This window comes from Colletotrichum truncatum, assembly GCF_014235925.2.
Source record: "Colletotrichum truncatum strain CMES1059 chromosome Unknown Contig_0001, whole genome shotgun sequence".
NCBI classification, from domain to species: domain Eukaryota; kingdom Fungi; phylum Ascomycota; class Sordariomycetes; order Glomerellales; family Glomerellaceae; genus Colletotrichum; species Colletotrichum truncatum.
The window spans coordinates 6,144,286-6,163,916 of NW_027222398.1; the positions used below are offsets into that span (position 1 = coordinate 6,144,286).

Below are 19,631 nucleotides of genomic sequence, written 5' to 3' on the forward strand. Positions count from 1 at the left end.
CTTTGGCCTGTTTGCTCAAAGAAACCCTGGGCTTCAATGAGAGACCTGGGTGCAAATTCCGGCGCTTGTTCCTGAGACCCCCCGGCAAGGGTTGATTCAGAATCCCCACCTGCCACGGTGCTCAATCCCCAAAATTCGGGTGGCTGTCAATGAGACAACAAGAGAGTTTAGCAGTACCGAGTAGACGGACACGGCGGCTATTTCAGCCAAGGGAGAGAGGAGGTGCTGCGGATTCTTTACGTATGAATTTTAAAGCCCCAAAAGATCCCACGAAGCGGTCTGGTCAACCGCTAGAAGGGGAGAGCAGGCGAGGCGAGGCAAGGCATACACTCGTTTCCTGGGTTGACGTTGTGGCGCATTCGAGAGCGAGACCGCCTAGAATTGCAAATCGGATGAGCCGAGAGAAAGAAGGAGAGAGAGAGGGAGGCGGACATGGAACAATAAAGGTAGAAATGTTGACCTAGGGAATTTATCTGGAGCGGATAATGAAAAGAGCAAACAAAGCACTTGCAAGAGTGAGACATTCCTTGTCACTTCTCATGGCTCCTTTCTCTTTGAACGTTTACAACGGAGTCAGAGCCAAGGAAGCAGCCGGAGGGACGGAGGCCCACATATGACATTGCGGGTAGTTTCCTCCAAGGCGCGCCGCAAGCCGAGGCTTTAGTGCCTCTTCGCATCTCTAAGGCAAACATCTCCTCAGTGTTCCCCGCCAGAACCCGCCCTTCCATCAGCTGATGTCAATGCAGAACAGCAGCACTTCGGACCATTTTGCCATGCCGTATCATAGTATCTCGATGGACAAGCGGAGCATGTGTGCATGGATGGGCCACTACGGCTCCCCCTAAATCAGGGCCGCCCCAGGAAATCCTTCCTCCCCCGATGCCGCCTCAGATCCGTCGCATTTTCCCAAACGACACCAACTTTACAGAAATACCCCGGTTCCTGCCTGGAGAGTTAATCTGGCCAACTTTGCCAATCATTCTTCCGTGTCATCAGAGTTCCATCCCACAGTAACCCCACGATAATGCTTCCTCTCAGACAGATTGGCTCTCGAGCCGTAAGGTACGCTTATTTTTTAAGCTGACACATGCCGTCAAAATTCAAAGTGACATGTGAAAATCCGTCTCACACTCTGATTATTTTCCCGTTTAGGCGCTCTGCATTCGGAGCAGCACATCGCGTATCGTTGAATGCGGCTCTGGTGTCCTCGAGACATCTTTCTGCAACCGCAGCCCGACTTCAGCAGTTCAACGTCCAAATTGTCAAGGATGGCGTACAGGTGAACGGATTGACGGACCGCGCTGCCCGTGGATCGACTCTGTGAGTAGTTCCTCCATATGCCGGATCGGCCCCGGTCGACCGACTCTTCAAGACAAGTCGGTGTCCGAACGACCGAGTTGAAATCAGTTACCGAGAGAAGACGTCAACTAACAACGTTGTCTCACATCCAGCCCGCACTTTTGGTTGAGGTATGTTACACAAACCCCCCAATAACTCAATACCATCCAATTAACAGCCCCGTCAAGAGACAATTGCCGGTGCAAACAATGCGTGAATCAGGATACCACGCAAAGGAACTTCAACACATACGCCGTATGTGATCTCCTCTTCCATCCTAATATCGCCCGACTAAACATTAGGTGTTAGATTAGCGAGGATATCCGTCCATCGGACATCAAGTCAGAAGAGCAGGGCATTAGAGTAAAATGTATGTCGCCGCCTCGGTTGCCACCAAACGTATAAACATGAGACTAATGATGAGGAAAGGGGAGCAAGACGGCCATCAGAGCTTCTACCCCTGGCAATTCATCAAGCACTACTTGCAGAATGACCACCGCACGCCAGAACAGGTCAAGTAAGGCGTCCCTGGCACATTTTGATAGCTTCAAGTAACTCACACTATCCAGCTACCATTACTGGGGCTCCGACATTGCCAACAAACGTCCCGCCGTTGACTACAATCACGTAATGGCCTCAGGAGATGATTCCGGGGTCGCCAAGTTGACAAACGCCATCGTAAGTAAACCATTTGAACGTGCAATCGTCCCTAGGCTGACTCAGGGTAGCGTGAATATGGTTTCGTCTTCGTCGACGGCACCCCCTTTGAGACTCCCGAACCCACGCAGCGCGTCCTGGAGAAGATTGCTTTCATCCGCGAAACGCACTACGGCGGCTTCTACGACTTCATTCCTGACCTCGCTATGGCGGACACTGCCTATACTAACATCGCTCTCCCTGCGCATACTGACACCACATACTTCACCGACCCCGCGGGCCTACAGGCTTTCCACATGCTCTCGCATGAAGCCCCTCCGTCCCAGCAAGCCCCCAAAGATGGCAAGCTCGGAGGAGAGTCACTCCTCGTCGACGCATTCTACGCTGCCAAGATCCTGAAGAAGGAAGACCCCAAGGCGTATGAGATCCTCTCCAAGGTGCGACTGCCCTGGCACGCGAGTGGTAACCAAGGTATCACTATCTCGCCCGACAAGAGGTATCCCGTGCTCGAGCTTGATCAGGAGACGGGTGAGCTGCACCGGGTCCGGTGGAACAACGACGACCGTGGTGTCGTGCCGTTTACCAAGGACGTTTCTCCAACAGAGTGGTACGCAGCTGCTCGCAAGTGGGATGCCATCCTGCGTAGATCTGACGTTGAGTACTGGGTACAATTAAAGCCAGGTCAAGTTTTGAGTAAGTGTCAGGCCAAAAAAACTTGAAATAAACGCTCGCTGACATTTTTGTTCTTCAGTTTTTGATAATTGGCGGGTGATGCATGGTCGGAGTGCTTTTGAGGGAAGGAGACGCATTTGCGGTGCCTACAGTGAGTTTTATTTCGCATCCAACTGGCCCATATGAACCATCATTTTGTAACACATCTCAGTCAACCGAGATGACTTCATCTCGCGCTGGAGAAACACCAACTTTCCCCGCGAGCACGTGTTGAACCAGGTTGTTGGTTAAAAACAGGGTATCGCCAAGGTGCATGGGGGGGGCTTGCATTGTGTTGAAATGGGAGTTGCTGTATTTGCATTCGGCAGGCGATTTATTTTTGGCAAAGACGAAATCTAGATCATCCGTTTTTTGGCGTGGGAAGAAAACAAAATAAAATAAACAGATTAAAAACGAATGAAGATATTGATATCATATGTCACACAGGCATCGCAGGGCGAGTTAGCGGGCCAAACTTGGGGCAGATGTTCTAGGCGGCTGAACCTAGAAGCGCACCAGTCGAGTTGAAGCGGAGAACGTTTTAGCCCCCCCGATGGCCCCGCGATTCAGGTACCCCCGTTCAAGCATCAGCCTGTGGTAAAATCGACTTTGCGCGTTAGAAGCCGCCTAATCTGGAGTAATGTGACCCGAATGCCCCCGAGGCCCGGGCCAGCCCCCCATGGCACCAGTGTTTTCCTCTCCCCCCCACACACACATACCCCCCCGGCGGCGTCCGAGGTTGAAAGACACATGCAACATGCAGGAAAGCCATCTTTTTTTCCTTAGTGCCGTCTTCAGGGTCAATGACGGCCATGATGCCAAAATGGCACAGCCCAAACACGCGCTGCTTGCCCCTCCACTCTGGAGTAGCGGCGGCACAGCAACCCAGAGCTACCCCCTTCCCTCCAAGCTCCACAGCGTCACCTCGCTCAAGATTGTTCCGTCGGGTCCCTGGTGCATGAAGCCAGGGGATTTCATTGCCGCAGGCGCGCCGGCCATGTTAGTATTAGTATTAGCTTCTCCCCTCTCTCTACCATCGTAGCCACTTTGTAGACTCTTCAAGACCCGTAGATTGCGGTGAAGCTTCTCCCTAGAACCCTGTCAAATCAATTCCAAAGAAAAGGCCTCTTGCGGCATATTCCCCTCTGCCGCCTCTAAATAAAATGTTTGGTTCCGTCCTCCGTGCTGCTGTCTCGCGGCCTCGAGTCCTCTGTGTCCCTCGTATCGCTACCACCAGTCGAACCGCGAGATTCCAGCCCTTTTCCACAACGATCGCAAACATGGCGGAGATGAAGGACGGCGCTTTCAAGAACAATGCCACAGTGGCCCCCGAGGGTGACCGTGTGCTGCCTCTGTTCTCGCTCAAGGGCAAGACGGCCATTGTCTCTGGTGCCGGTGCCGGTATTGGTCTGTCCATTGCCCACGCTTATGCTGAGGCTGGCGCAAACGTTGCCATCTGGTACAACAACAACAAGAAGGCCCTGGACCGCGCTGCTGAGATTGAGAAGGAGTACGGTGTCAAGTGTGCGTTGTGACTGATGTAGTAGCCGCTTGGTGTGCGTGTTGCTAACTCACTTCTACAGGCAAGGCATACCAGGTGAATGTCACCTCCCACCAATCGATTCAGGAGTCAGTTCAACAAATCATCTCCGAGTTCAATGGTCGCTTGGATATCTTTGTTGCCAACTCCGGCATCGCCTGGGAGGAGGGCCCATTGATTGACGGCCCCATGGACAAGGCCGACAAGGTCATGGCTGTGAACGTCAACGGCACAATCTACTGTGCCCAGGTTGCCGGTGCTCATTTCCGTCGCCAGAAGAAGGAGGGTACGACACTCGATGGCAAGCCGCTTAAGGGCTTCACCTCTGGCAGCTTCATTGCTACTGCTAGTATGAGTGGTCACGTTGTCAATGTGCCGCAGTCGCAGACGGTGTACAACTCCTCCAAGGCGGCCGTCATCCACCTTTGTGAGTATTGTGACTCGCTTCAGATGGCCCAAACTAACGAGTCGAACAGGCAAGAGCTTGGCTGTGGAGTGGGTCGACTTCGCCCGTGTCAACACTGTCTCTCCCGGATACATTAAGACTGAGATTACCGACTTCGTCCCCGAGGAGTCCAAGAAGCAGTGGAGGAACAAGACTCCCATGGGGTGAGTTGCTGTGGGATAACAAATGATGTGTGTCGAGTTGCTAACTTTTTGGGGAAACAGACGCGAAGGAGAACCCAGAGAGCTCAAGGGCGCTTATCTGTACCTGGCTTCGAACGCTGCCTCGTACACAACTGGTTGCGATCTTGTCGTCGATGGCGGTTACTGCCTGCCATAGAGGGCACAAAGACGAAAAGCTTCAGAAGAGACTGGGAATCTGCGTGAGGAAGGACGATATGACATGCCCGCGAAAGCACTTGGAAGGCAAGCATGAGGCTTGGAGTGGCTCCATGTTAATGAGGCCGCAGCCAAGGTCGCGGGGTGTTGGCAGATCTATCAGCTAGACCAACTGCCAGATAACAGTTGGGCGCAAGCCGGGTTGGAGGTCGAGTTCCGAGTTCGCAGAAGGGAAATCAAACTAATAATACCCATTGATGATTGACTGATGGATGGAAAAGTCGAAAGAAAGGCAGAACATAGACTCCATTGACGAGACAAAGACAATCATAACCATTTTTTGCAGATGTCAGATCAATCGTCTCGCGTGATGATATGGTAGGGTATTTGCATGGGTAGCACCTCTTACGAAGAGAAGGTTGTCCAATCCAAACACTGGGATTTCTGCCTCCTACTTAGCTAAGCCAAGCAAAACGTGAGTGGGATTGGAGCTACACTAGAGCAATGTTAAAAGGTGCCAATGAGGGGGAGGGGAAGGTCAAGGGACCTCGAGGTACGTATTTCCTTAGCCGGAGAATGTGGGGACATAAGAGGCAACTGGAAGTAGCTGACAGGCTGCACACCAAGTCCATGTGTGCGGCTGCCTCTCTCAGACGAGAGGAAAGAGGGGGGGGGGGCCAGAAACGAGGGCAAGAGTAGCCGATACTTGGAATTGTACCTGAATCAGGTGGAGGCAGATGTCCCTTTCACCTGCTCACCACGCTGTCCGCGGGCATTTGGCGCCTGCCACCTGCCAATTCATCTGAGGTGTATGCGTACGCCGCTGCAGCTTATGGCTTCCAGCTTCCACTTCTTCTTAGCAGCCGTCAGCATGCATTGTGCCCAGGTGAAGGGTGGCTGTCTTTTGATGGTATCAGTGGCTGACCGAACCCCAGCGGGCCCAGCCTAACCAGCTCCCTCCCAGCAGCAGCCCGCAGCAGCACCGTATACCGTATTTAGTAGCGGCCCGGTTAGTAGCCTGGCAGCCTGTAGGACCAGAGCAACAAACTTGCACTGGGCACTGGGCACTAGGCACTGGCCGAGTGCAGTGCATCCCATCCCGTCCCATCCCCTTCACTCAACTTCCCCTTCTCAGCCCTATCTTTCCTCACCTCAATTTTTACCCCTCGCCTCGCCTCGCAATACCGTTGCCACGCCTGGACTCTCGTCGTCTCGTGCTCAACGTTTCCGACGCAACTCAGCTCGCCTCTTTATAGGCCCCATCGCGACTAGATCCAGAGCTGGTACTATCCTTCAACAAACCTCACCGCTCTGTTCTTTTGCACCCCTCGATCGGAACCTCATCCCCTACCTCGCCCCAGCACAACAGCCATCATGGATACTGAAGGTGGCAGCCCGCCTAGCGGTGACGACCGTCGTACCCAGCAAGTCGATAATGCCATTCGCGCTATTCGCGAGAAGAAGCCCTTGCCCGAGGTCGACTTCACCATCCATACCATGGAAGACGGCACCCAAGTCAGCACTCTCGAGCGAGTCTGCAAAGGTACGGCACATCGCCCCCTCGAGACTGCCTCCCACCGGCAGCAGCGCTGTAACCATCGTCCTTTGGCTGCGATGCGATAGCCTTCGCCCCTGAATGGTCAAGCACCGCCGAGCAATTTGTCGTGCTAACACGGTTTCTTCCCAACAGATGTTCAAGCTCCTGCCATGTTCACGCCATCCGACGAGCAGTTCTTTGACGACGAAACCCACACGAAGCCCAACATCAACTTCCTCAAGCAACACTTCTATCGCGAGGGACGTTTGACCGAGGAGCAAGCCCTATGGATCCTGAAGACCGGTACCGAGATCCTTCGCGCCGAGCCCAATCTTCTCGAGATGGATGCGCCCATCACTGTCTGCGGTGACGTCCACGGCCAGTACTACGATCTCATGAAGCTGTTCGAAGTTGGCGGCGATCCTGCTGATACCAGATACCTTTTCCTCGGTGATTACGTCGACAGAGGCTACTTCAGTATCGAGTGTGTCCTGTACCTCTGGTCCTTGAAGATTCACTACCCCAAGACCCTGTGGCTGCTTCGCGGCAACCACGAGTGTCGCCACTTGACCGATTACTTCACCTTCAAGCTCGAGTGCAAGCACAAGTACTCTGAGGCCATCTACGAAGCCTGCTTGGAGTCTTTCTGCTGCCTGCCCCTGGCCGCTGTCATGAACAAGCAGTTCTTGTGCGTTCACGGTGGCTTGAGTCCCGAACTTCACACCCTTGACGACTTGCGAAACGTAAGTCGCTCTAGCTCTAAGCCTGCAGGTCACATTCGGTGCTGACAAGATGACACAGATTGACCGATTCCGTGAGCCGCCGACTCAGGGCCTCATGTGCGACATTCTTTGGGCCGACCCTCTCGAAGACTTTGGACAGGAAAAGACGAGCGACTACTTCCTGCACAACCATGTCCGCGGTTGCTCTTATTTCTACTCGTACCCGGCTGCATGCAACTTCCTCGAGAAGAACAATTTGCTGTCAGTCATCCGAGCCCACGAAGCACAAGATGCCGGCTACCGCATGTATCGCAAGACCCGTACCACAGGCTTCCCCAGTGTGATGACAATCTTCTCTGCGCCGAACTATCTCGATCTCTACAACAACAAGGCTGCTGTTCTGAAATACGAGAACAACGTTATGAACATCCGCCAGTTTAACTGCACACCTCACCCGTACTGGCTACCAAACTTTATGGACGTCTTCACATGGTCGCTGCCTTTCGTTGGAGAGAAGATCACCGACATGCTTATCGCCATTCTCAGCACTTGCTCCGAGGAGGAACTTAAGGAGGACGCTACTCCCTCCTCTACGTCACCCGGACCTATGTCGCCCCCGCTTTCCGGAGCCTCTCAGGACCCCGAATCGATCGAGTACAAGCGACGAGCTATCAAGAACAAGATCTTGGCCATCGGTCGTCTTTCGCGTGTGTTCCAAGTGTTGCGTGAGGAGTCTGAGAGAGTCACCGAACTCAAGACTGTCTCCGGCGGCAGGTTGCCTGCTGGAACGCTTATGCTTGGTGCTGAAGGTATCAAGAATGCTATTAACACATTCGAGGATGCTCGCAAGGTCGATTTGCAGAACGAGAGATTCCCTCCCAGCCACGAGGAGGTTGTTAAGCACCAAGAGGAGGAGAGGAAGCAGGCTTTGGAGAAGGCGGCCGAGGATGCTGCCAATGACAAGAAGTTGCAACAATTGTCCAGGAGACTGAGCACGTAAGTTTTAACATCAACCTCTTCACAAAGGAAGCTTGCTCTAACACTATTTGAAGTGATCGCAAGAGTCATAAGGGATGAAGCGATGGTTCTAGGGGATGAAACATTTTTCGTGATAGAGCTGTGTGAGACTAAGCACAATCAGGGCGTCGGGTTTGACACTCAATCTCATCATTTAGGTCGGCTAAAAAAGCTGGCGTACGAATACATGTTGAAGGGTATCCTTCAAGTATGGTGCTTGCGGATATAGGGGGACTCAGCTGCCTTTGCCTGGGCTGCCAGGTCATTAAAGCCACTTATAGAACCGACTAGGCAGTTTGCAGTTCGAATCTCAGGTGGGGTATATGCAAACAACTCCTAATTGATAAGATTCCCTCCTGCAAGCAAGTCCCTCTGAAATTGAAATAAGTGGTCAGCACTGGATGAGGCTGTAAGACTAAGTCAGGTTCTCCCATTGCTCGTCTCCGCGGTTGACGTGCGTATCATACCAACTGAGGTACCAAGTAGACGCGCCAGTCAGACGTAGTAGATGCGCCCCTAACTCCTCCAGTCATCCAAGAAAAAACCAACTCCACTAATTAGAATATGGCCAGGATATTGGGCGGGCTTCAATCATGTTAGTGACACTGGGCTTATCCAATACTTTTTTGTCGATGTCCCCCTCTAGCGAAGATACACATGAATGTGCCAGGGAAGATTACTTACCTTGCGACACCACCAGGAACATTGCACGGCTCGCTCGACACGAAGAAGCTCCACCTCTTCTCTTGCTTACACTTCTCAGCCAAGGCCTCGAGGTCGAAGAGCTCACCGATGGGCATGCCCCAGCCGCCCAGGAGGATCTCGTGCATCCAGTACTGCGGGTCCCGAGGCAGCCAGCACTCAAAGGCCGGTTGGTCTCCCGCGACGGCCGAGAAGTTCTCCCAGACCCAGCGGAGGGTCTCCTCGGCCTGGGCGACGCCGCCGAACACTTGCGGGTTGGCGTTGCGGTAGGTTTCGAGGTCCGTGGGCGACTTTGTGGCGTGTGTTGCCATGAAGCCTGTTGTTGTTGTGAGCTATGTTTTATTTTCCAAAAGTGACATGTCACACTGGTGACAAAAGGTGGATTACCTGTACGGGTGAACAGGATATCTCCGAATTTGACCTCGGTTCCCTGTGCTTTGAGGCACGCTTGGAGGTCCGATACGGGAATGGAGTCGCGGGCGAACGGGTCATACGGCTTGTTTTGCTCGAGGCGCCAGGTGTGGTAGTCTACGAGGATTCCACGACCGACGATGCCGTGCTTTTGCCAGGCTGTCCACGTAGTCAGGTTTGAGAAGTAGGCCTAGGAGATAGGAGATGGGAGATGGGAGAATGACCTTGGATTCCGTTGATGGTGGACCTTTTCCCTTGGTCGTCGACGGCATGGACTTCTTCCATGGTTACGCCGTTGTAGAACCTCTCTTCCTTTTGGTATCCAAAATGGCGGAGGCCGTCCCATTGGGACGAGGACTGTGAGTTAAAGGTCCAGACATCGTCGTTGACATAGCGGGGAGCCTTGCGGTAAAGTTCGTGATGAAAGGCCTGGCGGGCGAAAAAGGGTTGGGGCTGGGCTGTGAGAGACCAGTTCAATGAGACCCTATCTGAAAATTAGTCCCAGGGTCGTGAAAGGCGAGAAGGGTATCGATGGCCTTTGAAGCCAAGGGAAGAAGGGCGTTGGTTTACCTTGATCCCCTTTTGATCTCGCTTCTGGCCGCGGCAGCAACACGCTCATCTGTCAGTCTATTCAAGGAGCCCAGCTCGTCTTTATCACCGTACAAGCCCCAGGCGGAATACCTTGGGTCATCTTTTCCGAGAGGAAGGGAATCGAACGGCGGGATGCCATTCTCGTTCAGGGTAAACTTTGAAGGAGCCATGATCTCGTTCTTGTAGGAAGCCAGTTGATAACCAAGCTGCTGAATTCGTTTCATGACAAGTAGTCAGTTTATGATGTTTTCAGCTTATGAGATGCTACTCTTCAAGCGATTTCAGTAGTACCCGAGGACTTCTGTTTCGGCAATGTCGTAATCTTCTCCGCACTGGCCGATGAATGATGTGTGTAATAGCAACTGCACCTCTTATTCCCGAAATCGGTTCGGAAGCGGGGTGCGTTGCGCTAGGATCTCCAGTCCAATGCAGGCCGGGACGCTTTCCGTTGGAGAGACAAGGAGGGGGGTGCTCATGGTTTTATGAGACGAATCAGCACGCTTTTACCCAAAATCATCACAAACTCATCGGGGTTTCGGACACGGCTGCCGGCGACAGCGTAGGCCGTCCCGGAGCTGCGAGTGGGTCTTGCCTTCCGATAAGCTTCGCGGATCCGGCAGGGGCTATCGACAATGTTCTAAATTCTGACTTCGAACAGTGGGTTATCACGGCGAACATGGCTTAATGGACTTTTCAAGTTTCAGGTAAATTGTTAGCGGTGAAAGCAAAGATACGATTTAACTTTTCGAGTTAAGTCAACGGTGCGGAAGAATAGCCGTCGAGAGCTTATCTTGAGCTACTCTGAACTATTGAAGTTCATACAGACTGCGCTGTAGTTAAAAGCACTTTTTACAAAACAAATCCATGCTCAGTTTAGTTATAATCCATCCCCCAAACGTGTTAGGTCCGGAAGGATTCAAAGCCGTGGTTATCCTACGGGGACCGCCGTTGCCCTTGCAACTACATCGTGGCTGCCAGCCGTTCTCCTCTTGTGCAACCCCATTCTCGCTCAAATAAATCAGAGCGGAGACGGCGAAACTCCAGGCTTCCCCGGGGGCAGGGCGATGTCTATCATGTGAATCTTCCCCATGTTTAAATGCAGCTGGCCTCGGGTCTGGAAAGGCTTGTAGAGGTTGGCTTCTACTCTGTCGCCGGCCAGCACTTTCTGTGATGATTCATGACACTTCACAGAACTTTTTGGACAAGCTCGATGGTGTCAAAGAACGCCTCCCGCTCTGTGTCTACCTTGTTGAGACCTAAACCCAGAACCAGCGTTCTGCGATCTTCGGGGTCTCGGGTGGAGATGAGACTGGCGATCTGTGCAGCATAGAGCTGACCAAGCGTCTCTCGCTCATCACCTCCACCACCAAGAAGGGTCTTGGGTGTGAGGTGCACCGAAGGCAGCAGACCACGGCTGTTTGAGGGAAGACTCAGATCAACCATGCCGCCTGAAGAAGCCTGAAGTGGTACTTGAATCTAGATCAAGTCAGCAACAGAACTCTATGAGTTGAAGAAAATTTATTCACTTACCCACTGTGAGAGTTTACCATCTTGTGAAATCGTCACCATGATCTTGTCGGAAAAGCTTATGGAAGTGGCCTCTGTTGGGACTCCATTGACTGTTCCCGTCTCTTGCTTGGTCCGGGCGGGGAATGCCTCTTCTCTGGTACCTTGGGGATCCATTATCCTGCCAGTAACGAGATGTCTATGCTTTCTTCGAAGCGCTGCTAAATGGAATCAGATATACTGGCAGACTCAGGGTGAATGCAATCGAAGATCACCCGCACTCAAGTCGGACCGGTATATGGTTGTCTTTGGTGAACTCCAGTGCACCACCATCAGTGGCTAGTGCCTATAGTGATGTCGGGCCCCATAAAAGCTGCCGGGGCAGGGGTGCTGGTGGCCCCGCAGTACCCTCACTAAGCCAGAATCGGGAAATCTTTGTAGGCGGTCAAGACGGCAGAACCTTTTCCACCCAAAAATTTCCAGACATTCGAATCGCGATTCTTATCGCCTTCAATAGCTGCGGTAACGACGAAGTAAATAATCCAAGGTATTTTGCCGAGTATTGATACCCGTGGGAGTCATGGCTTTTATTTAAAACAAAGTCGTTGGTTTTGATCAATTTTTTCCCATTTTTTACACTACTGAGAGCTCGATAGCTCAGTCGATTCTCATTGCCGCATCTAAGACTGCAACATCTCACTTGAGATCTTCTGAGCCAGCACTTATCGCCACAACAGGGCGTGGATTGGAACAATTTCTCCTACAACCCCAGAATTTCCTGCCCAACCTACTCGGGCATAAAGCACCTTCAAAATGGCCGGCAAATTTGTTCGCAGAGAGCGAAAGCACAAGAAGATCGCCCGGCAAAAAGCCGAGGAGAACGGTGTAATCCCCGACTCAAATGCTGATGAGATCCTCCCCGAGGACCAGAAGGTCTTGCAGGAAAAGAGGGCCCAGCTTAAGGCCGACTTACTCAAAGATGGCGCCAAAGTCAGCGGCAAGAAGGCGAAGCGTATGGAGAAGTACATCACGAACAAGCTGCGGAAGGATGAGAACAGAGAGATCCTGGCCAAGCTTGCGCAGCAGAAGGTCGACACCAGTCTGTTCACGAGTACAAAGTCGCTAGGACAAGGCAAGGAAACCAAGCGCCAAGCCTTGACTCGTGCATTGAGGGAAAAGAATGCGGGATTGGAAGTTGATCCGGCTGCGGAGGAGATGCTTTATGAGGAAAGGGAGGAAGTGCCCGAGGAAGAGTCCTCAGAGAGTGAGGATGAGGCACCAAAGACAATCGAGCCGCCAAAGGCCGTCAAGTCACAAGCGCCAAAGCCATCCTCGGCGGCACCTACACCAGCAACTGCGCCTGTTTCCAAGCCGGAGCAACAGTCTCAACCGCAACCGCAGCCCGCCGCGTCTGTGGGATCGGGTTTGAAGCGCCCGCTAGACGTCGACGAAGAAGGCCGCCCAGTCCTGCGGAAGCGTCAAAAGAGGGGCGGTATCCAATCAAAGTTCTCCATCGCTGAGGCCGAAAAGGCGGACGATGCAGAGGAGGAATGGGGTGGTTTCAGCTCAGAGGGTGAAAATGAAGATGAAAAGGATGATGAGAGTTCTGATGAGCAGTCTTCGGAAGAGGAATCTGAGGAGGAATCAAGTGAGGGCTCCGACGACTCCGACGAAGATATGGACGAGGATGAGAGCGACTCTGGAAACAAGAAGCAATCTGCTTTCAAGGCTTGGGCACATGCTCAGAGAAACCAGGCGCTAGGCTACCAGCCGGTAACAGCGTCGGCGACAACACTCGATATTCCTAAGCCGGAGAACTTCACGCCACGACCCATGGAGCAGGAGCCGCTACCTCAGGAACTCCAGCCAACGACCAACCTTGCCCGCAAGGCATACAGTGTCACGGTGACGAGGACGCCCGAGATCCAGGAGGCGCGCCTGAAGCTTCCTGTTGTCGCAGAGGAACAGAGGATTATGGAAATGATCCACAACAACGACATCGTTGTTGTCTGCGGTGCCACCGGTTCTGGTAAGACGACGCAAGTTCCTCAGTTCTTATATGAGGCAGGCTACGGCTCTCCTACCTCGGACACCCCGGGAATGATCGGTGTTACGCAGCCCCGTCGAGTCGCCGCAGTGAGCATGTCGAAACGTGTCGGCCAAGAGCTGGGTGATCACTCGGACAGGGTTGCCTACCAGATTCGTTTCGAGGGAACAACGTCTGCCAAGACCGCTGTCAAGTTCATGACAGACGGTGTATTGCTGCGAGAGATGGCGCAGGACTTCTCCTTGAGGAAGTATTCCGCCATCATTATTGATGAAGCCCACGAGAGAAGTGTAAACACCGATATTCTTATTGGTATGCTGAGTCGTATCAACAACATCCGCAAAGGAGATGACAAGATCGACCCCTCGATCAAGCCTCTTAAAATCATCATCATGTCTGCTACATTGCGAGTTGAGGACATGACTAACAACTCTACGTTGTTCCCGACGCCACCTCCTGTCGTTGAGGTTGAGGGCCGTCAGCACCCTGTCACAATCCATTTCTCCCGACGCACGCAATCTGATTACGTCGATGAGGCCTACAAGAAGATCATGCGAGGTCATAGAAAATTGCCGCCAGGTGGTTTCCTCGTCTTCCTTACGGGTCAGAATGAAATCGTTCAGCTGAGCAAGAAGCTGCGAGCCGCATTTGGAGGCTTCACTGGAGCCAGTGCACCCAAAGTCCAGATTTCTGCGACGGATGCGCCAATGGAGGTTGAAGATATCGACTTTGGTGAGGTGGAAGATGCAGATGTTGGCGAGTTTGACGACAACGTCGACGACGATGAGATGGAAGATGAGGATGACAAGGAGTTTGAGATTGAGGGAGAAGAAGGGGAGACAGGGCCGTTGAAGATGCAAGTTTTGCCCCTTTACTCTCTGCTGCCAACCAGGGAACAGATGAGAGTCTTTGAGGAACCCCCAGACAACACCCGTCAAGTCATTCTGGCAACCAACGTGGCAGAAACTAGTTTGACTATCCCGGGTATCCGTTACGTCTTCGACTGCGGCCGTGCCAAGGAGCGTCAATACGATCGCATCAGCGGTGTGCAAACCTATGAAATTGGCTGGATCAGCAAAGCCAGCGCCAGCCAGCGAGCAGGTCGTGCTGGCCGTACCGGCCCCGGCCACTGCTACAGACTCTACTCCTCGGCCGTCTACGAGAGGGATCTCCCAGAGTTTACCGATCCCGAAATCCTCCGCATGCCCGTCGACGGCGTTGTACTTCAACTCAAGGCGATGAACCTCTCCAATGTCGTCAACTTCCCCTTCCCGACCCCGCCGAACCGCATGGGCCTGCGTAAGGCTGAGAAGCTTCTCACCTACCTATCTGCCATTAAACCCGAGGGTCAGATCACACCCATTGGATCCACGATGTCCATCTTCCCTCTTTCTCCTCGCTTCGCCCGCATCCTCCTCGTCGGCCACCAGCACGACTGCCTGCAGTACACCATTATGATGGTGGCAGCGCTCTCGGCGGCCGAGATCTTCGTCCCGGAACACCAAGCGATCCCCACGCTGGCAGCCAAGGACGAGTCCGAGTTCCGCACCACCACCGATATGCTGGCCGAAGACCGACAGGCCAACATCCGCCGCATGTTCAACGCCGCACACAAGAAATTCTGCTACCTAGACGACCGCTCCGACGCCATCAAGCTTCTGCAGGTTGTCGGCGAGTACGCGCACGAGCCGACGGAACAATGGTGCGAGAGCCACTTTGTGCGGTACAAGGTCATGAAGGAGATTGCGCAGCTGAGGGGCCAAATCACGGAGCTTCTCCGCGCCAACATCCCGGCGTTCAAGAACTTGAAGTACCAGGACAAGCTGGATGCGCCTTCTGACAAGCAGGTTGCGTATCTCAAGCAGATGGTCGCCGCAGGCTTCATCGATCAGGTCGCCCTCCGCGCGGACAAGGCGCCCGTCCCACCCGAACTGGCCCGCAAGCCGCGCCGGGCTATCGATGTGCCTTACATCCCTCTCGTCCCGCTCGGCACGGGCCAGGACGCAGAGAAGTTCGTCTACATCCACCCCTCCTCGCCTTTGTCCCACCTCAGCCCAGCCGAGTGTCCCGAGTTCGTGGTGTACTCGCACCTGGCGCGCGCAACGCAGGGCGACGCGAACAAGGTGCCGAAGACGAGAATGCACACGCTCACAGACGTCACGGGAGGCCAGCTCGCAAGTCTGGCCAAGGGGACGCCGCTTGTGAGCTACGGAAAGCCGGTGAAGGAGCTGTCCGCGACAGCATCGACGCGTGAGGTGTGGGTTGTGCCATACCTCCGGGCCGAGGGCGTGGGAGGCCAGGGCTGGCCGCTGCCGATGAAGAAGGTCACGCAACGTAAGGTTGCTGGCAAGGGATGGGTCGTCGAGTAAGGTGTTTGGAGGATTTTGAAAATAAAAAAATAAAAAAGTTATTGTAGCATTATTTTGCATTAAAGAATAGAGGCCAAGCGTTCTGTCCAAGTGGTGTTACGTTACTCGCGTGACATTCAACATTCATTATCCGATGGTAGTAGTGTCAGGGCTCCGTTGCGGTAGACTTTGTTCAGTCTATCGTCAACAAAAGCTATGACATGTCGACTTCCGTGCTTGTTCCAGAAGGCTATTTGTATAAAAGTGTTTCACTCGGCAATGCCTCGACTACCAAACCAAACTGTGGGAGCAAAAGCCTGGCATGATGATCACGAGCACAGTATCCGTGCGAACCATTTCGCGCAAACACCTTCGAAAGGCCTGAACACGTGGCGAGAACAGGAGGAGGATCGGTCCAATTTGAGTTGTCGTCTATTGGAATTACTCAGTATTGGTTTTATGTGTACGACTCGACTACGTGTTCTTCGCGTGTGTTTCTCCCGTCAAGGCCGACAACTTCAGACGAAGGAAAAACAGCCAGCAAAATTGTAACCCCTGGTGCTGGCCCGAGCAGAAGTTCGCAAGCACTTTTTCCGCGGTGGTGTGCCGCTTGCTCTACTCGGACCGCAATTGAGTTTCTTTGCAAAATTCAAACCTTGAAATATTTCCAAATAGTCGTGTTTACTCATCCAGCCTCTCCCAGCTTTGCCTTTCTCTCTGGCGAATCGCTGGTTGAATCAGAGTGAGTTGCTTACACACCGACCGAATACATCACAGAATCGTCATCCCGAGCAGATCGGCGCCCAATCGGTCCCGCACTGGCGGTATTCTGGAATGAAATTCGTCCTGCAGGCTCGCCAGAGTCGACCTGAAGCATTCAATGATCAACAGGACGAAAATGTCACTATTCGAGGGCGTCGCCGTCGTGACGGGTGCTGCTTCAGGTATGTCACTCACCCGCACTTGACCTTTACCGAACGTTCACATCTTATATCAACCTTATTTTTTTTCCCCCTTCTTCTTTATAAATAAAATTGAATTTGATTGGATGCTTTTCATGATTTAAGTGTAAGGGCTAGTCTAGCTAACCGGACTCTAGGAATTGGCCGTCAGGTGGCCATCTCTTTCGCACGTGAGGGCTGCAAGCGCATCGCCCTTTTAGACAGAGATGAAGACGGTCTCTCCGAGACGGCGCATATGTGCCGGGAGGCTAATGGCGACGCGCGGACCTTTGTCATTGAAATCGACAACCGCAATGAGGAGGACGTCGCTGCCGGCATGGAGTACGTGACGGAGGAATGGGGACGGATCGATTATGCCGTTAATTGTGCTGGTAGGTCATCTCACACGTCAATTTTCTCCCTCATGAAACGGAATGAGTGAGGTCAATGGATGGGCTTAACAAAAACAAATTAGGCATGTTTGGCCCACTGGCTCCTTCGCATCTCTTGACTGCAGCAGAATTTGATCAGATCACGACCACCAACTATCGCGGGACGTGGTTATGTTCCAAGGCGGAGCTCACGCAGATGATCAAGCAAGAACCTCTGAAGACGCACGACGGAAGGCCTGGAAACAGAGGTGTCATTGTCAATGTTGCCAGTAACTTGAGCCTGGTCAGTCGACCGGAAACACGTGAGTTACGCTGCTCTCTGCTTCGGAATCTATTCTGAACCCTTTTCCAGCTGCGTATAGCGCATCCAAAGCAGCTATTTTGAGTATGACAAGGAGCGATGCTGTCGATGTGAGTTCCAAGATATACACATCCATCCCATATTCCATAGACTTGTTTTCTAATAAGAGCAGTATGCCAAGTACAACATCCGAATCAACTGCGTCTGTCCTGGAATCATAGAGTAAGTCGGAAGAAACGATGTCTTTTTCAGCAATCCCACTAACGAAACAGTACCCCAATGACGAACGAAGTATCCGAAGATGACCCAATCATCGCGGTGGCCCCTATGAAGCGCAAGGGGACGCCCCAAGAAGTGGCAGATGCCGTGCTGTTTCTTTGCAGCTCCAAATCGACCTTTATCCACGGCGCTGCCCTCTCAGTTGATGGGGGATATGTTATCAACTAGAAGTTTGCAGCTGGTTTACCCATTCTTTTGTATTCTTTATTGAATTTACATAGAAACATAGCTGGGAATCCAGACTAGTAGCGATGAGGCTTGGGGTTGGACCGGAGATTGACAGATATTAAACCATGACTGGACACAGAACGTGATGGAAAAGAACAGAGTGTTTCGGGTATGTGTATTTAAACCAGATTCGGGTTTATATCTGCTACTTAATTTATATAGAGATTAAGATGGATGTCGCATACTGACGAAACATGGGTTGAGTCGAACATATCTCTCTTTGTCAGGAACAGTATTAACAAAATTAAAAACCACTTCGACACGTATGTCTGTCATGTAACGACGATGAACATGCCTTTTATTCTTCAGTGTATACCCCAGATATTTCTATTCAATGCATCCTCACTCACTTCGCTCATATGGATAATTTGGAGGCGCGCTAGTACTCACCCCCAAATGTTTCCGAAAAGTCTCCACGATCTGCACGGCATCACGGAATATAAGCTTATATACCTCCCGCGGCAATCCCCAAAGTCAAAATGGACCCTCTCAACAACGAAACATAACATATCACAAAAGAAAAAGTTGATGACCACCACAATGACAACGCAGCCCCCAAAGATCCTCGTCGTCGGCGCAACAGGACGCACAGGCAGCGCAACAATCGCCGCCCTCGCCTCGCACCCAAACCCGCCGCCGTCCATCCTTGCCCTGACCCGGTCCCCGTCCTCCCGGAAATCACAATCTCTGCTCTCCTCACACCCTTCCATCACGCTAGTCGAAGGCGATGCAGCCAGCCCGGACCCGATATTCGCCTCTCACAAAGACATATCAGCAATTTACCTCGTCACCGTCCCGCCGGGGGACGAAGCGCAAGCTACCCCGCTCATCGACGCCGCGATAGCTCACGGGGTCCCGCACATAGTCTTTTCAAGCGTCGACCGCGGCGGCGACGAGACCTCGTGGACGAACCCGACCCCGGTGCCGCACTTTGCTGCGAAGCATCGCGTCGAACTGCACCTGAGGGACAAGTCGGCCGGCACAGGCACGGAATGGACGATCCTGAGGCCGTCCGGGTTTATGGACCAGTACCTCCCCAGCGCGGGGACCATGGGTGCGGTGATGGGCGGGTTGTGGGCTACCATGCCTCGAGATAAGAGGCTGCAGCTGGTCAGCGCGAGGGATATCGGGCTGTTTGCCGCGAGGGCATTGGCAGAGGGCCCCGGGAAGTGGGCGGGCAAGGCGCTCGCGCTCGCCGGCGACGACATCAGTTTCGGCGAGGCGGAGGAGACTTTTAGACGGGTCGTTGGCAAGGAGATGCCGCGGACGTGGGGTTTCGTCGGGCACGCTGTGAGATGGGCTTTTGAGGATGCCGGGCGGAGCATGGAGTGGTTTGAGAAGGAAGGGTATAAAGCTGATGTTGAGATGTTGAGGGAGATGGAGCCGAGGTTGCAGAGTTGGGAGACGTGGCTTAGGGAGAGTAGTGGATGGGTAGAGAGGTGATGGACTTGGAATGACTTTGAATAAAAACGGGTGTCTGGTTCTGGACGGGATTTTGTTTCCAAGTTTTTAGTTGATATGAATGAGTTTTAAGGTAGAATCAAGGCCATTTCACTACCTCAAGGTACTTCTATTAGTTC

The 19,631-nt window shown here is 52.9% G+C and overlaps 9 protein-coding genes across 9 annotated transcripts; 7 read left to right on the plus strand and 2 right to left on the minus strand.

The window, feature by feature from the left end:
• Positions 1 to 1,024: 1,024 nt before the first annotated feature.
• On the plus strand, positions 1,025 to 2,958 carry CTRU02_201706 (trimethyllysine dioxygenase; the record flags this gene model as incomplete). Its single annotated transcript, XM_070203906.1, has 10 exons — positions 1,025 to 1,062; positions 1,153 to 1,320; positions 1,452 to 1,469; positions 1,527 to 1,593; positions 1,648 to 1,708; positions 1,768 to 1,855; positions 1,908 to 2,016; positions 2,067 to 2,688; positions 2,747 to 2,818; positions 2,879 to 2,958. 10 exons carry the CDS (start codon positions 1,025 to 1,027, stop codon positions 2,956 to 2,958), a joined length of 1,323 nt encoding a protein of 440 aa, XP_070062488.1.
• Positions 2,959 to 3,869: 911 nt separating this feature from the next.
• On the plus strand, positions 3,870 to 5,030 carry CTRU02_201707 (short-chain dehydrogenase; the record flags this gene model as incomplete). The annotated part of the gene is made up of 4 exons (XM_070203907.1): positions 3,870 to 4,230; positions 4,290 to 4,673; positions 4,723 to 4,855; positions 4,916 to 5,030. 4 exons carry the CDS (start codon positions 3,870 to 3,872, stop codon positions 5,028 to 5,030), a joined length of 993 nt encoding a protein of 330 aa, XP_070062489.1.
• A 1,373-nt stretch (positions 5,031 to 6,403) lies between these two features.
• Positions 6,404 to 8,365, plus strand: CTRU02_201708 (serine threonine-protein phosphatase 2b catalytic subunit; the record flags this gene model as incomplete). Its single annotated transcript, XM_036729832.1, has 4 exons — positions 6,404 to 6,572; positions 6,720 to 7,309; positions 7,368 to 8,284; positions 8,341 to 8,365. The coding sequence occupies 4 exons, from the start codon at positions 6,404 to 6,406 to the stop codon at positions 8,363 to 8,365; spliced, it is 1,701 nt and encodes a 566-aa protein (XP_036578366.1).
• Positions 8,366 to 8,369: 4 nt separating this feature from the next.
• Positions 8,370 to 8,534, plus strand: CTRU02_201709 (uncharacterized protein; the record flags this gene model as incomplete). Its single annotated transcript, XM_036729833.1, has 1 exon — positions 8,370 to 8,534. One exon carries the CDS (start codon positions 8,370 to 8,372, stop codon positions 8,532 to 8,534), a length of 165 nt encoding a protein of 54 aa, XP_036578367.1.
• A 328-nt stretch (positions 8,535 to 8,862) lies between these two features.
• CTRU02_201710 (uncharacterized protein) lies at positions 8,863 to 10,233 on the minus strand (the record flags this gene model as incomplete). Its single annotated transcript, XM_070203908.1, has 5 exons — positions 8,863 to 8,890; positions 8,990 to 9,323; positions 9,395 to 9,577; positions 9,643 to 9,902; positions 9,989 to 10,233. The coding sequence occupies 5 exons, from the start codon at positions 10,231 to 10,233 to the stop codon at positions 8,863 to 8,865; spliced, it is 1,050 nt and encodes a 349-aa protein (XP_070062490.1).
• Positions 10,234 to 11,194: 961 nt separating this feature from the next.
• CTRU02_201711 (uncharacterized protein) lies at positions 11,195 to 11,692 on the minus strand (the record flags this gene model as incomplete). Its single annotated transcript, XM_036729835.1, has 2 exons — positions 11,195 to 11,485; positions 11,540 to 11,692. The coding sequence occupies 2 exons, from the start codon at positions 11,690 to 11,692 to the stop codon at positions 11,195 to 11,197; spliced, it is 444 nt and encodes a 147-aa protein (XP_036578369.1).
• A 636-nt stretch (positions 11,693 to 12,328) lies between these two features.
• On the plus strand, positions 12,329 to 15,931 carry CTRU02_201712 (ATP-dependent RNA helicase DHR1; the record flags this gene model as incomplete). Its single annotated transcript, XM_036729836.1, has 1 exon — positions 12,329 to 15,931. The coding sequence occupies one exon, from the start codon at positions 12,329 to 12,331 to the stop codon at positions 15,929 to 15,931; it is 3,603 nt and encodes a 1,200-aa protein (XP_036578370.1).
• Positions 15,932 to 16,790: 859 nt separating this feature from the next.
• On the plus strand, positions 16,791 to 17,991 carry CTRU02_201713 (2-hydroxypropyl-CoM dehydrogenase (short-chain dehydrogenase); the record flags this gene model as incomplete). The annotated part of the gene is made up of 6 exons (XM_036729837.2): positions 16,791 to 16,854; positions 17,010 to 17,243; positions 17,327 to 17,545; positions 17,596 to 17,654; positions 17,717 to 17,766; positions 17,817 to 17,991. 6 exons carry the CDS (start codon positions 16,791 to 16,793, stop codon positions 17,989 to 17,991), a joined length of 801 nt encoding a protein of 266 aa, XP_036578371.2.
• A 588-nt stretch (positions 17,992 to 18,579) lies between these two features.
• On the plus strand, positions 18,580 to 19,494 carry CTRU02_201714 (NmrA-like family protein; the record flags this gene model as incomplete). Its single annotated transcript, XM_036729838.1, has 1 exon — positions 18,580 to 19,494. One exon carries the CDS (start codon positions 18,580 to 18,582, stop codon positions 19,492 to 19,494), a length of 915 nt encoding a protein of 304 aa, XP_036578372.1.
• Between the last annotated feature and the right edge of the window lie 137 nt (positions 19,495 to 19,631).